The sequence below is a fragment of the Calidris pugnax genome, unplaced genomic scaffold (genome assembly GCF_001431845.1).
Source record: "Calidris pugnax isolate Ruff unplaced genomic scaffold, ASM143184v1 scaffold69, whole genome shotgun sequence".
NCBI classification, from domain to species: Eukaryota; Metazoa; Chordata; class Aves; order Charadriiformes; family Scolopacidae; genus Calidris; species Calidris pugnax.
The window spans coordinates 8,452,501-8,471,186 of NW_015090859.1; the positions used below are offsets into that span (position 1 = coordinate 8,452,501).

At 38.0% G+C, this 18,686-nt stretch overlaps 1 protein-coding gene across 2 annotated transcripts in view; it reads right to left on the reverse strand.

The window, feature by feature from the left end:
- The window catches only part of PCCA (propionyl-CoA carboxylase alpha subunit), a 315,205-nt gene that overhangs the window by 204,814 nt on the left and 91,705 nt on the right, over positions 1-18,686 (reverse strand). For both annotated transcript variants that reach the window (XM_014944198.1, XM_014944197.1), the window contains exons 7-8: positions 10,990-11,121; positions 4,051-4,087 (exon numbers count right to left, since the gene is read on the reverse strand). In XM_014944198.1, the coding sequence (XP_014799684.1) occupies positions 4,051-4,087; positions 10,990-11,121 (169 nt within the window). The remainder of the gene's footprint in view (positions 1-4,050; positions 4,088-10,989; positions 11,122-18,686) is intronic.

The window sequence follows — 18,686 nt, forward strand, 5'->3', positions numbered from 1 at the left end:
AAGTTCAATTCATTTTCATGAAATGCAGTATATGAAATATCTATGTAAGTTCAATTTATCTATGCTGTAGCTGCTTTTCCAGATCCCTGGCAACTGCCAGTCTCCCAGACGAGTCAGTGGCTATCTTGAAATAAAGGAAAAAACACATGATTTTCATGCAAGAAATGAGATATAAATGTGTAACCCTAGTGAACTTACACCTCTGGCAACACTATCACCAGCTGGAGACTCTCTCCAACTCAAGAGGCTGTAAGGCTGAAATTCTGAAATAAGCATTGTTTTAAGCCTTATTATGGCAAACTCAACTGTGGCAATTTCCATCACCTAATCTATTTTATTCAGTATTATACATGCTTGAAAATATCATCATCAATTATGCTAACAATTTCAGTCTAACAATATGAGTCTCTTGAATGGCTCGCTGATTTTAATTCTGTAAGCAGAGTCTTGTCCTAATTTACTGTTCTTTCATTTCAACAGCAAAATAGACATGCTGGCAGTGAGCCTTGCTGAGTCGTGAAATGCTACAGAATATAAAAGTTCATATATTACAACTTACATGGTTAAACTATCAGACAGGATACATGGGTTACTGGTATTGCCCACCAAGGGTACAACACTTTGCTTCCCCTCCCTCCCCTTTTATGTATACTGATTACATGTCAACCACTCTTGTATGCAAGGCAGTTAAACATTCCAGAGAGCCGTAACGTAATTTAAAAAAAAATAAAATTAAATCGAAATAAGGCCTGTTTTAAAAAAATACAAACAGCTTTATAGGTTGAGAAGGAAAATTCTTTGCAACAGACCTCTACAGGTTAGGATGACGAGTAGCCAGTCCCCTGAAAATAAGGGGACTTGAACTTTTGCTCAAACATGCCTTTACACACTACTCGCTTCTCTGGAGCGCTGAACTAAGCTAAATAGCAGTTCTTTGGCCAATACCAAAGAGCGATGTGTGCTCAGACAAGGAAGGCTTTGTAGAATCTAAGTTTTGCATACATACTGAGTACAGGATGCTGAGATCAAGATGTGTTACTCATCATTCTCCTAACCACTTTTGCACTGTTCAGCAGCAATCAAAATCACTCAAATACGTTCACATGGATTGGTTGGATTAGTTGTGGGAAGGGAGAGGCATGCAAACAATTTCTAATAGTATTTATAAGGACTCACGACAACAACAATGAGGAATCTCACAAAGCAGACATTTTTAGTATGTGTTAGGTTTTCAACCGTTCCCTCAAATTAGACACTGTTTTACATGAAATTAAAATTGCATGTAATAATGAAAACTACTCTTGTTCTAGTTTTACAGTCTCGTAATGCATTTGAAGGATGGGTCTAAAAAGATCTTAGAAGGCAGGAAGGTAAGAAGCTGTCAAATTTGAAGATCAAACTTCTGTTGTTAAATAGGTACTATTAAGTTAGGACTGCTTTGTTTCCAGGGTGGTTACTGTTCTGAGAATCCAAATGGTTAAAGTAGTAAATGAACTTCTGGTGTCCCACAGTTATTATTAGTTCCCACTGTTTGGCACTATGATTTTAGATGTCATTTAACCATTTTTATAAAGTTGCAGGTAGTAGACCAAGGAACACATTGTGTAATATCAGTTTAAGCAATAGTGCACGTGGCAATACCAGATTCTTTTCCATATCCATTATTGAAAAGCTAGTACTAATTAACCCCATGTCAAATGAAACATGACAAAACCATGTTTCTCACCTCTTTTAGTTTTGTATAGACTTTCATTTATTTTAACTGCCAGCACTTCATAGTTGTTCAGTTCTTTCAAACTGAAGAGTATCTACAGTTTTATCAATGCTTCAGAAATCTTAACGTACAACTTGCAGCCTTAAAAGTAGCATGGGAAGAGAGCCAATGTGATTAAGCACTACAGAAACAATCACGAGAGAGGAACAGCCCACAGAGACAAATAGAGAAGACAGACTATAGAAAGGAGCCTATACAGCAACTTGTGCCTGAACTTCTTCCAGTTCCTGATTTAGCCCAATTCCTCTGTCATGTTCTCTCTTGAGAACTTCGGAGAGCACAACTCAAATGAGGGGCACAAGGTAGGTTTTAGTCCCATACTTACAAAACTTGATTCCATAAATAATAGTCACTGAAACAGGTGTCTCAACCCTCAGGTGCCATATTCCACTACTACTGGATCTTTGGCCAGAACATAGCAGGGAAAACAACTGCAGGCAGCGAGAAAATATTACACAGTATTTTACAGTTTTAAGTGCTGACCCACAGTGATTTTTTAAAAAAAATAATTACTTAAGCGTTCTTGGAAACCTGAGGCTCTGGATAAGTGAAATTAAAAATAATCTGAAAGTATTCAATTGCATACCAAATGCCTCATATACAAAGGCAAATGCATTATATACATAAGAGACTTTAATTTCATCCTATATAAAATCATTTGAAATTAAAAATCATTGGGTTTTATTCTGATAAGTGGTCATGATTAGACAGAGGCTTAACCAAACTGATCAATTGGTTGAAACATTTGTGGGGAGAAAGCCAGAAAGGACTTTTTTCTTTCATTACATGGCATCACAGTACAAACCTTTTTCGTATAAAGCACCACCCGGCTGTCTCTAATTGACTATAACACCTACAGATTTAAGATTGCCTTGATACAATGACATCCAAAGTGCTACTGATATCAAAGACCAGAACCAGTCAACAGAACACCAGAAGAACTCGGAAGGATATTAAGCAAGAATACATTTTATCTAGGTATGTCAGAAGCCACTGAATGCCTTCCAACTTACATTAGTCAAAACTGCTTTAAAAATACTTGCAGAAAATCTTTACAAAATAAGACTAAGAAACACTACTGAAATGAAACTGAACTAAAGACATGTTTGCCTTTAAGGACTAAAACCAATTTTGCTTCCAGTTCTCCTCTGAATGTTCCAATTTGGTTGACAAGCTCTTCCTTTTGTTTCTGCTCCCAGTGATGGGTAATCACTTGATTTCCCAACAGGGACATAAAGGCTGACCAACAGAAAGGCTGACTTCAATCCCACCTAAAAGCCAGCCAAGCCTACACCGAGGGGTGTCAGGGCAGTGAACCAGTGCAGGATAAGAACCCCAACTTAACCTCAAGGTGGGAAGGGGTTACACTGATGAAAAGTCATATGTAACAGAACAAGAACCAATTTCTGCTTGGAACATAAGGCACTGGTGAGAAGTATACATAGGTGAGATGTATTTGTATGCCTAAATCAGTCAGAGAAGTTTCAAACATAAATAGATCCTCTGAATTATGTACCTGTGATTAACCTAAACAGCTTCTCATGGCTACTGTCTCAAAATGAAAATGCAAAAAAAAAACCCACACCCAAGAAAAATCTCTTCCTGCATTAGATTCTTCTTCGAGAAAGCATTTAAGAACATGTGTAATTTCAAGCATATGGTTAAATATTTTCCCTAATATTAAGCTTTAGTAAATAAAAGCCAAAACTCATTAAACACATATTACACTTAACCTTCATCAAAATGAGTCCCAGACAGTTTGCTGGGTTGCTCTTTTCACCATTCTGTAAGATATTTAGAAGCTGAACAGTGACTTTATTCCAGAAAGCACAGAAGAAAGGCTGGTGGTCTGGATGATATTCAAGCTGATTGCAGTCCACACAGTGATGAAGAACGAAGATCATAATCATAACATCACTGGTGTCAGCCTCCGTATAAAGAGAAATGTGCCACATCTAACTTCTGACTATCATGTCCAATTGCAGATATACTTTGAAATAATTCCTTTAGTGAGCTACTCATTACTGCACATTACACGTGTTCCACAAACGACGGCTGCACTTGTTCTGTAAAGTCCAGTTGGTAAAGCTAAAATGTGATGATTTAAGAGACAGGGCATTAATGCCTAGATTCTTCCAGCCCTATAGGCAACAGGGAACTTAAAAACTATTAAAACATTATTTGTTCTATAGGGATTACTTATTACACATTCAATTTAGTCAACCATGTCTGCTGAGAGGCACACAAATCCCACCATAGCTAATTTAAGAACTTACCAATTTCCCTTGCAATTCTGACAGCTTCATCTGCATCCTGTAAAAGCAGGAAATGAGACCCAACGTTAATCCCATCAGCCATTGCACTGTGTCCTGAGGGCAGTCATATATTGCACTACTGTCTCCTCTGATTCATTTAATGTTTGATTTTACAACCTTCTGACCCTTTTCAGCCAGAGGAATGTAAAATTAATACCATAAGTGGAATGTAAATTCTACCTCATCATTAGTACACTGAGAGACTCAAAGCAATGAGGAATCAGCTGACAGGAAACACAACCAGGATCGCAAAATGATTTTCTGCAGTTGTAGGAATTTAATGCTAGAATTTAGAAGTTTACAATCAATAATGGACCGTAAATCAGATCGTTAAAGTTTGTCCCCTGCCAGCTTGTTTCTGTCCTCACAGGTTTCTCTTGTGTTTTCCTGGTTGCTGTCAGTAGGGGGAGTTGATTCTCTATTGTTTGGGACTGACTCAGGTTGAGAAAACTTGCTGAACTTCTTTAAAGACGATTTTTTTTTTTGTTTACTGAAGGAACAACACAAGAATTTCACTTTTGTAAGTTTTTCATTCTAAAGACAGAATAAGCCTTAAATGCATAATTTTAAACTATCTGAAATTAGAAGATTCACATAAATGTTTCCATTTAAGAGTCCGTACATTACAAATTAGCAAAATTCTTTTGTTGATGCCACCTCTTGCTTCAGCTGACTCACACCACTACAGCCTGGTACAGAAAAAAAGTACTAGGAAACCCAGAGAATAAGAAACAAAATACCTGAATTGCCTACTTTTTAGTAACTAATCCTTCTATCATGCAGTAGTTAGTTCTGGTTTTCTTCTGGTGATAATAATATATTTCCATTATACCATACTTGAAAGAAAAAGGGTTAAAGTACAGTGGCACAGGTTAAGTTTGAAAATTCCATCCAAATTTGCTAATATTTATCCTATTCCATGACATGCACTAAAACATTTGTATGGAAGGCAGTAATGTCTGGAAACCACCAGCTGCTAAGTGTGTCTGAAACTATGGGGGCTGACTTATGAACATTAAAATGAAACCTGATATTTTTAAAGCTTTCAAGGCAATCCGTTTTAAAAGCACCCAGGTCAGAACTTTAAAAAAAATACATAAGAAATGTTCATACCTGGTTCATTTATGTCCGATAATAAAACAAAATCCTCTTTAAAAGTCTTCAGTACCTAGTAACAGCCCCATGAAGAATAAGGGGGCTGGCAGGGGAAGTTGTCAGAAAATTTAATTTCCTTTCATTAGCTAGTCTGCTCCACAAATCGGTGCTTGTTAAGTTCAAAGCAGTCCTGAAAGCAACATCAGTTTTAAGTCTTTTTGCTCCAGTCACATCTGTTAATGAGATTTTTCCAAATAACAATTGTTTTTAAGTCAAGAGATAAATCTAGCAAAAAACCTTCCCCTCCCACCACCACCACCCCCCCAAAAAAAAAAAAAGTCAGAGTTTACTGTTTTATTACACCTTGCTGCTTTCCATGACCCTGCACCCTCCAAATTTTAGCTTAAAGGGATAAAATGCATGAAAAGGGTCATTTAAGAATGTTAGTGGTTTCCACACATTGAGTTTGAAGGTTCTTTGTTCCTGCCTGTGACAGTTATGCGAGAATACTTCCCCTTAATAGCCTCTCTGTCAGGAAGTGTTAAACCTGCCAAATGCAGACAATTAGAGCCTCTTGAACAAAATGCAGGAAGAGTGATGACTGATGAAGAGCCACGATTATAGTCGAGAAGGAAACTTTTACATTTCTTTTCTCTTGCAAATTCCCTCATATATTTGCAAAATAGAATTAAGGGGGGGGGGGGGGGGGGGAGCAAGGAAGGGGGGAGAAAAAAAAAAAAAAAAAAAAAAACCAGAAGAAAAAGAGAATGTACCATTGGTAGCAGAAATTTCTTGAATACTGTCCTTTAAAAATCCTTACTTCAGAAGATAGAAATCTCACCAGGGTGATTTTTTTTTTTTCACTTAGTTACCTGCAAACAAGTGGCTAACTGATACATTGCGGTCCCCAGGAAGACAACAAGCTGCAAATCATGATTGGGGACCTTTTCCCTGCCACTGTATTTTTATACTTGCCTACAACAACTTTAAGTAATAAGGGGCCTCGTATCAGCAGCGCTAATTGTCTCAGTTCTGTCTTGAATAGACTGAAGTCATCTGCCCTGCACAGTTATTAATCTACACTATTTCAACATCTGTTTCTTTTACAGTTTTAATATATTAGAACACAAACTAAGATACAAAAAAAAAGTCCATGCATATTCAAATTCTTTAGTTTTCAAAGAGCGTTTCTGAAACAGAAAACAAAAATATGCTGTGCTTTAAAGAGAAAAACTAATAAACAAAAAAAATCAATAAACAACTGACATATTGAAATATTTGGTAAGTCTTTTGATCTTTTTCCCTGAGAAAGTATGTTTTACTATCTTGTATTTCACTTGCAGATTACATAAATACAGCAGCAGTTTGAGTACTCATAAAAAGTTAGAACAGTTATTATAGATTTTTAGTGCAAAGAACTTGTAATAGATACACAACATTTGCCACAGGGATGCAAAAAAACGGAATGCTATGACACTGTATAACATACAAATTCAAATGTGTAAAATACACAAAACCACACTGGTACTAAAACCATTTTGAATTCTTTTTCAAAAGCAAAAGTTCTCACTGATTTACTGCCATTTCCTCCAAAAACAAATTAGCTGCACCACCATTTTCCCAAAATAAACTGGAGATTGTAAAGAAATATATAATTTTAGCACCACCTTTTATTGTACAAATAAAAATGTTCCAGTAACGCTACAAGTTTATAAAAATCATAAGACTTATAAAATGATGTCATAGTGTTTTTACAAATAGCTGATTTCATTAAGTTAAAAAGATGTAAAGTACTCATTTAGCATAAGCATTTCTAACCTCCTAACTTCATGCACATTCCTCTCAGCCGGGTACCAGCAGGTGGAGACAAAAAAGCAAAACTATTTTGATGCAGAGAAAGCGCTAGAGCCGTAAAACGTTGTATTAATTATGAAGAACTACATGATAGTTTTCATGGCTGAGGGCATTGAGCTTAGAGAACCTCCAGTTCATTTCTAGTCTCCAACAACCTCTCCAGCAACTCAGCAACCATTTAATATCAACATCAATACCCCAATCCAAGAATACAGCCCAAACAGGTACCTGAAACTTAAATACAGTGAATTAATAGCCTTGCTGAAAACCTTCAATGTGACTACGTTCAAAGAGAAACTAAGTAGACACTCAGAGACATTCATCTTCTGGATCTACATCCAGTTGTATTCTACCAGCCTTAAAAACAAACCAGTACGTGGCTGTATGTGGCAAAACAATATAAAAATTCTTCCCTTGCCATTCTTTTGCCAGTTTTTCACCAGGACATAGTGAAAAATGATTGGTTAGAGATGATTCCTCTTTACTCATTTACAGACATTACACCTTCTCAGCCCTAACTTTAGTATAGCCATTGCTCATGTGGATTAACACCAATTCTTTTGATTAAGATTAATTTACCACTATCTCTCCCAATCAGGTTTTAGGAAACTAACTATAAAGATTTTTAAATTAACTATTTTTGAATGCTTTTGTTGGCTTTCTAGCTGACAGCACCAGATTCAGGTTCTAGGTCCTCAGGTGTAGACTGGAAAACCCTTGCTCCAGCCAACAGAGAAACTGAACCAATGATGAGAAGAAAATTACTCTTTGTCAAACTACCTTGTCCACTCTCACTCCACTCTCTCTCCATTTCTTTCCATTCTCAGTTTCATATTTGCTACAGCATTTGCCTATGTAAGAATAGTTAGTTGTGTCTGTTATGCAAGTATTCTCCCCTTCAATCCTTCCAGGTCCTTAAGTATACCATTGAAGGACCTCCGTCTCTTAAATTTCTAATTAAACCTCTACTCACTGGGAGTTTTTCTGCATGCAACTTCTCCAAGATTTTATTACAAAGCTTAGCAACTCCGGTGTCTACTATGTGTAAGTGCTAAGAAACATAAGAGGGGGAAAACACCCTTTATTCATGAAGGACCTATGTGTCTGTTACACTGTTTAACAAGTGTTGGATAAAAACAACTCTGAAAGTAACAAAGATTTTCAGTGCAGTCCTGAGTTTAATAATGAAGGACTAGAAGTTTTTACTCTACTTTTGCTTTAACATCCGCAGTTCCACAAAGAATACGTGTGACTGATCTTTCCTAACTTCTGGCATTGTCAGAGGCATGAATGCAGGTTTGCTTCCAGCTTTATTAGACTCCACTATAAAGATTACATCATCTCTAATCAACTCAATTATCAAGCAGACATTTAACTCCTTCCTAGGACCTTTAAAATTTTTATTTCTCAAGAAAAAGAGCCCTCAAAGATTTTGAAAGCTTCATAACTCTGTGACCAAAGGAGATCCCTCACAGAATCACAGAATTCCTCATGTGTTGCTTTTCTGATTGTACCCGATATCACACAGCTTTGCCCTTCCTATCATAGTCTGAATTGGCAAAACAGCACATCAAGCTCTAAACAAAGATCAGGCATCCTCTATGACCTAATTACTTGGGCATTCATCTGAGCAAAAGACACATTATCACAGTGAGGAGATTGGAGGACAAACACAGGCACATATTTAGATCCATAGCAAGGACAAAAATATCAATTATCAGAAGTTTATTTCCTACCAGTTCTTTCCACGAAGTGGTAACCAAAGCAGTGGTTCACATAAGATTTTTATCTCCTCTTTCTGATGGAAACTACAACAATGGCAACATCTGTGAGCTCCCCTTTTTCTGATTTGGTGGGTACACTCCAGGTTTGGTTGTCTGGTTGTTGTTGTTGATTTTTTTAAATCTTGTGTTCTTCTTCCATCAACAGATAATCAGAACTAGTGCAAGGCTGAGGTATGTGAAACTGATGTGACATGGACATTTCAGGATTGAGCAGTTACTGCACAGTTCCTTCCAATAGCTGAGGACTGGAGTTATCAACTCAATCCTACACTGCAATTCATTTGGTGTTAAGACTATTGTTGCATACAGCCAATTGCAACCATCAGACAGCTTACATTCTTTCATTTCATGTCAGGGACTTCAGATAACTGTCAAAAAACAGTGCAATTAAAGGTCTCAAACAAGTGCATAGTATCTTAGTTTCACTGGTTATATGATTATCTGTTTATTAACTACTATCTTACTTTTCCAAATTTGGGTTTTTATAATAGCAGAATAACAGATTCTTACGTAAGTTTTAACTTGACATAGCAATAAAACCATCACTTTGAGTACTTAATTCTGCATTAAAAAAAAAACTTCTGTGGGATTTAGATGATCAATTCAAAGTTAACTCCCAATTAGATGTTTTTCTAGAAGCTACTTTCAGGATTTCTAGAAGAATATACAGGATATCAGACAGAACAGAGGATCTTACACATAACACCTTGGCTGCTGTTAAATCTTGTGAGTGCTAAAGGACCACATACACAAGGACTTCTAAAACATGCAACAAAACCCTGAAGGAATGCTGTGTTCAACTTATCACTGCCCGACTTCAGCATTGCCACAAATGCCAGCCTAACACTCAGGTGGAACCATGCAGAAGAGAACAAGTCTTTGCACTTTTATCTGTTGCAGCATATGCCACTGCCAGGCATTACACACACCAGGCACTTCCATCACGAGTACTAAAAAATTCTCTTGTGCATTTTGACCCCCCTTTTCATGATTTTATTGTTCTGTCCAGCCAAGTTCTCCAGGCATCCTCATCAGAACAGATAATTTTGTGGAGGCTTAGCCCCTTTGTACTCTATTGACCTTCCTCATTCAGTTGGGTTTGGTTTTTTTCTCCTAATGGGGTTTAAAATCCAACTTAGCTGACACGATGCTGAACATCATTCCCCTGATATACATTGTTCCTTAAAATATAGTCTGCATTCCATCAATATATTCAGTTGTTCCCAATTATCTTGATGTTTCCTATTTCATCATGCAAATAAGATTTATGATGATCAGAGGTCAATATGAATTGTGATAAGTGAAACCCAAAAAGCTTTCTCTTCAGCTACGTTAAAGTGTCATTGAAACAAACCTCTCACTTTTTCCTGCAACTCAAAGTTTTACTCAAATTTTAGTTGAAAAAAGTCTAACTTGACACGTCAAGCATAAAAAAATTCAACCCAGGAGGTATATGTTTTATAATACAAAGTTTTAAACATATACAATGAAAATTTTAAAGGAAAAAAAGCTTATTCACCTACATTAACACAGATAATATATCAAGACACACACGAAAGCTCAAAAGAGCCCAGTCATTACTCACTATAGCAGTACATAAACCGAAACCAAGACATACTTTTTGCACCTTACCAAATATACAGAAACAACCAAAATATTTTTAGCAAACTGTTGGAAATCATTCCTTCTAAAAACTCCAGGAAGAACACTAGCTGCAGACTCAGAAAAAGAGCCACCAGCTTCTCCTCACCCCGAGTTTTACAACACACGGAAATCTACCATCAGCATCAGACTGTAAAATGCAAGCTTCATTCAGCATAACAAACTTCACTGCTAACTTAGAGCTGTCAAGGTCTTGGCCAACAGGAAGTAAAGACCAGAGAAATATAAAGAACTGTGCAGAAAGCTGAATATTTAACACATTTACCTGCCTTCATGTTAAATTTAAAGCAAAACATTTCTAGAGACTTCACAGAAGCAGTCCTTAAATATATCATTTATTATGACGGACTTTCTTCTTCTCCAAAAGTCTCTTAGTAATAAAAATCTGTACCCCATTTTAATTACATCTTATTGAAAAAGAGGTTGAAATGTATAATTACATTCTGCATCAGACCTTCAACAAGTGTTCCTACAGTGGGCAGACATTAATTAAACAATTTCTCACCTTGACTACTCCATCAAAGCCAGGGATCGTGTTGACTTTGGCATTTTTGGCCAACAATTTGCTTTCAATCTTGTCTCCCATCGCTTGAATAGCATGTGTGTCAGGTCCAATGAAGGTGACACCTTCTGATGCCTGCAAAGACAATGAAGAGATAACTTTTGGAGATGAAACTAAAAATCAGCTTTACGCAAGCATTGCTATTAATTTTTTCTCTTTTTGAACTGATTAATGAAACAACATTTAGAAGACAGTGATCTGTTTATGTAGCAACGTAGCAATATATAAGCAGCATTTCAGCCGGTTCATTAAAAATGTGTGTGACCTTGTGAAACTATGTATACACACAAAATCAAAGCCCCTATAATTAGCATTTGTATAAATCAAAGCCAGGCCAAAGAAAAATAGCTGAAAGTGGAAGTACTCCAGCCTGAAAGTTAGAAATACCCCTTGAGAAAACAGAGGCTAGTTAACCCACCATTGAAATAGCCACAAGTGATTTACAAAGATATGCTCGCTAAACTGCGATGCATTTGAAAATCCCATCATGCATTCCCAAAACCAAACCCTGATGAAATGACAAAATGACAAAACAAGTGCAGTCTCTTAGTCAATGTATTTAAAGGTCTTGAAAATAAGGTAGTAAGTGAAATAATGTCTCCCCAGTTGTTTCCAATACTGAAGTGGAAATAGGTTAACATAAAATATTTTAATACTTCAACTTTAATATGTAGGTAGAACACTGGACTGCCTCCCCCCCCTGTATTTCTCTATCACAGCAATAGACTTCACTGATCAAGAACACACACTTTTTCAAACCTCTTCAGGGTCAGGACTATACAGAGCTAAAGACAGTTCTATCAGAACTGTTTCACCGGAAGTTACTGATGCAGCAGTGAGTACATGCACGTTTCAGGCAACTTAATGTCTTTTGCACCGTCAGAAAAAACATCAAAAGGGCCATCACACCAGCCTTGCACAATTTCTTCCAACCGTTCCATTGATTTTTTTTGCCCAATTCTAAGACACCTGTGAAATGCTTAAAACCAACTTGTTTCCAACCAATGGGTAGTTCGGTTAATATCAACACTAACACAATAGCAAGCATTCAATTTCTTATATCAGAATTTGTGTCTTAATGTTTTGTATCTTTCTGACACACACTTGTGCTGCATATGTTAGGGTTGCCAGATAGTTATAGTCACTAACAATAAAAACTAATTTGATGAAGCTTTGTGTATTTATGTGATGGTAGTACATGACCACAGAACAGCCATAGGAAAAATATGGTTTTTAAGCTGGGGAACAATGTCCTCCTATTCACAATCTTGTAAGAGCTGAGAGCTCCCAGCGTGCTTGGGCATCCTTGTTTTCACTGTCAGCAGCTTCCTAGGAGGAAGAGTGTAATAGCAGAAGCTCTGCATAGACGACTTCCTATCATCCTAGCTAACAGGGTGCTACAGATAACAGAGAAAAGACCAGATAAGTTTTACAGACACACTAGGAAGCTCAGTGCAAAGACACCCAAACCAAATGCAGAGCATCAGTTGAGCTACATCAAAGGCTTCTGAGTTTCAACTTGCAAAGAACCATCTGGGGTTTTATATCAGCCCACCTCTTCTCTACTACAGTTAGGCTTATTAGCTCAGCAACTCAGTAATAGTGATTTGATGAATAGCTGTCTTATAAACACAAAGTTGGGAAGACTGCAATAGGAGGGAGGAGGGGGATAGGAACACCAACGTGAAGATGCAGATCTATTAATCTAGATCTAGTACAAAAGGATCTGAACACTAAAGGAATTCACTTTTAAAAAGAGAAGGGAAACAAGAAGCAAGGAGCTGATGTTTGAAATCATAGGGACACAAAGTTTGGAGCTGACCCTTTCTGAAACAACAGCAGATTATAACCTGATACTTTATTCCCTCTTAACAATAAGGTTTTAAATATGCATCTGCATATATCTGGAGATCGGGCAGAATTCCCTTTTGTCATCAGACTGTACTCCAATCTCAAAAAGCTTTGTGGAAAAGATTCACTTCACTTACATACAGTTTCTGACATAATATTGGCATTTGTGTCCTGGTCAACGCCACTTCAAACTTTACCATGTACTGATTTCACTTCCCACTCACTTTTCAAAGACTGCCATCAAAAATATGGGATCTCCAGACATCAGGATAACACAACCAAAACTTTTGCTGCCCTGACAGACCATTCAAGACTTCCAGCTTGCACCTTTCTAGTGAAAGGCACGTCAGGGACATATTGCTTGACTTACTATCTACTCTCACTAATTTGTGGCATTGACCTTCAAAGTATCCAGTTTGTTCCCTGCTCCTGTCCAAGCAGGAACCTGGGTAAGAAGAGGACAGCACCATTCAGCAGAGATTCATGAACCATCTGAGAAGGAACACTCCAGACCATTACAGGAAATTAATCTGCTGAATCCAGTGTATTTGTTACATGAATCTTGTAGAGCTGTAATATTCCACGTAGATACAACCAATACTACTTATTAAAAATTAAATACTAGATGATGTGCAGCAGATTAACATTATTCTAATGCAAATATCACCTGATATAATCTACATCTTTGTCTTTTTTTTAATATATACTTTTAATGTCCAGAAATTACAAACTGCACTTGTCTACACATGCATCTCTTGGCTTTAACTGCTCTGAACCTTTGTACCTTACACAGAACTGTTTTTTAATTGTGAACAAGCAGCAATTTAGTGCCACAAGCTATTCCCCTATATGGTTATTCAATTGGAGCAGTCACCACATCCAGTTATCTTCCAGCAACAAAATCTGAAACAAAATGGTTTAACTCAATGTGATATCACAAGATACCCGAAACCACTTAAAAACCTGAAACTCAGTATGCTGCAACATCCATACATAAAAAATAGGTTAAACTAAGGGGGATCTACTGGTTTCCAGCCAATATGTCAAACCATCACTTCCATAGAAAGTATGCATTCTCTCACATGACTTGCAACTAACTTCACCGAAGCTTACAAAAAAAGACTTTGTCAGCTTAAGGCACTACTAGAAAGACTCCTGCAAATCTTGCTACAATAATTTAAGCTCCTATCACCCAAAGGTGTTTGCTCAAGCCCTCTGCCAAAGCTTCTCAGCTCATCACCAGAAGAGTGCCCCAGCTTCTTCATTGCCAATACTCACACGTAACCTGGTCAAAACCCTAGTGTCTGATACTGAAAATGCCAAAAATAGACCATAAGTAAAAGCGTGGCAGTAACATCTTCAGCTCCCACAAAGATTAATCAGCACTCATCCTTCGTTTATGAAACACATGGAAGTGGTAAAACTGTGCAAAAACTTTCAATGCCTGATGACAGTCTGTGCATGCACAGGCTTGCCAGTGTAGCATCAAGCGCTAGAACCTACATATGCAAGCTTACACTCTACATATCAAATAAGTTCTCCCAGAAGTTCTGTTACTTCTCCACACCTTCAGCAGCACACTCCAGCCTTGAAGACTAATTATCTGGCTGCAGGGAACATATCAAGTTTCACCATAAACATGAACCAGCATTTTAGTTAGAAACACACCCAAGATATCTGCGTATCACTGCTTTGTTTTGTATAGTCAAATGTCCAGACAAACACTAAGGAATATTTTCTAGAAGAACAATTTCAGAATACATTCCATGCCAAGAAAGTTAGTTCTTTGACTAAGAAGTAGATATTGAAGAATTTTCCCCAATGCCTCTATTTTTGAGAGCAGCATTTTTTTATTTTTTTTGAAGCCTTAAGACAAAAAGCCTTATTCTACCCCCAGGGAAGGCAGGACCCCAAATACAGCAAAAACTAAACAATGTCAAAGTAGGACAAAAAAAAGGCAAGATTTGGAAAACCCATCTGGGAAGTCTGTGGTTGAGCTACATGTGACATTCACAGTCTGTCAACCACGTGCAACTGCTCTGGGAACAGAGTGGGACAAACAGACCCAGTGCAAATTGCCACACTCCCAACATTTGGAAAGGACCTGTCCATCTGATAAATTCTTGTGCACCTGAGGTAACTGAAGAGACTGATCCTAGAAGAGGAGATTCCTTTGTGTCTCCTCCTGGAAGTTACGCGTGCAGAGATTCACATTTACTGTATTATATAGTCAGTAGTGGATTCAGCCTCAGTGATAGCATAAGCAGAACTAAAGATAGAAAGCATATGAAGGAGGGAAAACTGCATAATAAACTTTCATACACGCTAGCTCCCTTGGCAACACGTACTCTTCTGTGGGCTTATGAATATGTGGCAAACCAGCCAACTCACTGCCAGGCCTCTCAGCGCTGCAGGAAACGACTGAACAGTTCCAACCCAGCTTTAGACAAAACAAGTGATACCAAAACTTTTCCTCTGTCCTTTGCCACGTTAGTTATGGACAATTAAGCACACGTTTTGGTGTTCTCATTTGAGCCAGGATATTTGAATCTGCACATAACATCAGCTTAACACGAGCAGCTCCAGCCAACTAGGAGGTATGCCGTGCACAAAAACACAGCTATCGAGAATCTTATGTTTTATTTTTCAGGACCATTTGGCAAGGGGATTCTTCCACTCACACCACACTGAGGTGGCAAAACACACTCCAAGTGCCCAGTTGCTTCCAGGTGCAAGAGCCCCTATAATTATCTTACCACACAGAAGCAATGACAATAATGCAGGCTTTGTTCTTGTTCATTCCCTGGCACCTGAAATGGTTAGTTGCAGGAAAATGTTTCCAATATCTGAGGAAGAAATGGCTGAGAGGATGGAGAGATCTCAGACGCAATTTTAGCTGTTCCACCTTACTGAAAATAAACTTTCCTATGTAAACACAGTGCTGGTTTTAAATAAACTCATGAAATTTACAGGAAAACCCAAACGATCTGTTGCATACAGCCACGGAGTCATATGTTCTCTAACTCAGATCTACATACGATGTTTTCAAGATTACCCAAACTCAGGGTGCTACTTATCAAAAAAAAGTAATTCACTTAGGAGAAAAGGGCTTAACTCCAGCACCACTGGCTGAGCCTGCAGTCTGTCAGGCACGACCAGAGAAGGGACTAAGCCAACCGAGTTGCTTTTGCCCCGTTCTCTCTCCTTCCTTTCCTGCACATCCCTTCCCACAGTCCTATCTATCCCCCTTCTCTAGGGCAGGCTCTGGTACTCCACATCTGACCTGGCTAACCAACATGGCAGATGATGGCCTAGGTCTTTTGTGAGAAGTGTTCTCCTTTCCTTTGTAAGCAAATATTAGCTAAACAGAGAAGCTTAATGAGCTTTGGAGGAAGGACCACATAAGCTGCTGGACCGCACAACTGTGAAGAACCACCTTCTTTTGGGGAAGGCACATCCTCAAACTCTCCAGTGTGCAGGGGGAAAACCGCATGCTGCCATATCAGCCTGCTTTTGTGTTCAAGTCTGCACTTCTGTTTTAAGGTTTGTTTTAAAATAAAGCCTATTGTTGCTTCTCTGAGGAGCACTGAGTGCTTACAGAATGGCTGGAAGTATCAAAGTGACTGAACAACCTCTTTGACATAATTAATACTGTCAAGTAGTGGAACAACTTAAGGGCAGGAGAGAAGCAGAAGCAAGATCTTGTTGCAGTGAGATAACAGCAAGATCAGCAAGTGTGGGTAACAACTTACCACACTTATTCAAGAACTTATTGGTGAATGAAATTATGAAGGAAGGTCCAAAGATAAGAACTCCAGTAGAAGCATCATAGGTCTGGTTTCCAAAGGGCTTTTGTCCAAGTCCTCAAGTTTTCTCCACAGGAAAATCTGGAAGAGGCTTCCATGAAATGTTTGCACGCGGGTGATGAATTCTTTCACTCTTATACTGGGGAATGACTGCCTTAATTCTTCTGCCTAGCAGAAGTAGTCTAGTAATCACAAGTAGTATCAGAGTTCCAGAAATTTTACATACAAATCTACATACAGGGTAAAGCAGATAAGCAGCAGAACCCATGCATGACCATAATAGGTAGCTGGGCTAAAAAGCCTTTAAGTCACACAGGTTAAATGCAGGGTTGAGAAGCAGAGCTGGCAGCAAAAGAGTCCAGAAGATTAAACAACCTAGTAAATAACCAAGCAGAACAGAAAAATCCAGGTAAAGTAATCAGATGAAATATCCAAACACAGACAAGATTCAGGAGTCGTACCAGGAAAAAAAAAAGGCACGCTGACATCTGTTGAAAGATGCTGAAAGGACACAACAGATTACCCTGCAATACAGGAACTGTCCATTCAACAGTGGGAAGGAATCCCCTTAGGAAATATACTATAAGAATATATTATAAGAAGCATTCACTCAACTTACAAAGTACTAAACCGGTAAAATGCTCTACGACAGAACATGGTGAAGGTGAAAGAACACTCTTAAGCTTTCTGCCAGATGCACAGAAACAACCTGTCAGCTCAAATAGTTGAGCCCTGTGCTAGTATCCTGAAGGCTCAGAATAAAGAACATATACAGAGGTAGCCAGTGATCTGCCCAGGCATCAACCTGTAAATTTAGTACTAACGAATAGAGAATTTCATTCTATGCAGACTTATTTTAAGGTGGAAAAGGCTTGAAACGGTGAAAAGCCTGGGTATTGTCATGGATCACCAAAAGTAGTAAGTCTCTCAAGTTCTGCTTTGAAATAAAACCTTACTGTTACTTGGCTCCGAAACACACTGCATTTGAGAGCCCAGACCCACCACACGTGACACTAAACTGTGCCATTTTAAATATCTGTACTCCCTGTCTCAAATAGGGGTACATACTGTAAGAGAAAGTGATATATTGGGAGTGTTTCTTTAGAAAAGGAAAAGCCAGCAGAATGAAAAAGTCTTACCTGAAATTGAACACAGCTGCAAGAAGTTTGTCTCACTTCTTAAAACTGAATTTAAAGAACACTAAAGCATTTTCACAACCACTACCATAAGTAAGGGAAAAGATGATTGCTGGGCAGAAACACCAAAAAAACTGAAAACTTGAATACACTAATTTACTTGGAAATAAACCAACACAGATGGCAGTTTCTGGTTTTAACCTCTGGCATGGGGAGGGAGATGTGTTAACGGACTCCTTTTAAGCCATTATTCTAAGAAATATTACCTGATTTATTTAATCCTGGTGTGAACCTGTTCACGCTGGTCTCCCAAGTGTAAACTACACAGAGTCATGAAAATACATTAATCAGTTACCAAAAAATCTTCTATTGTATTTAAGTTCCATCAGTATCAATGTACCTCATGACCTAACTTCTGAAAAATCAAATGCAAACAGGCCTTATCCAGGACCCAAATATGCCTTCTCTAAAGCAGGCTTGGAAAAGAATGTAGGAACAGCATATATCTATATAGGAGGTATCTTTATGCTTTTCAAAATGTAGTGTATGTATATTCAAATATTAGGGGAAGAGACAAATCAATCCGTTAGACTACTCTAAAACTCAGCTTAAACAAAAGGAACAGTTGCTGAACCAGTATAGACACCATTTAAGGCTACTTAGCTCCACTGTCCCAAAAGCATGCACCAGTCAGAAGAGGTGCACGACCTGCATAAACACCAGGAGCAGCCAGAATACATCTAGATGGTCAGCAACACTTCAAGTACAAATGTTGCATAGAAAATAGCTTTTAAATAAACTTTAACATCATCCCCTCTTTAATTCCACAGAAGTGGTAAGTTTACAA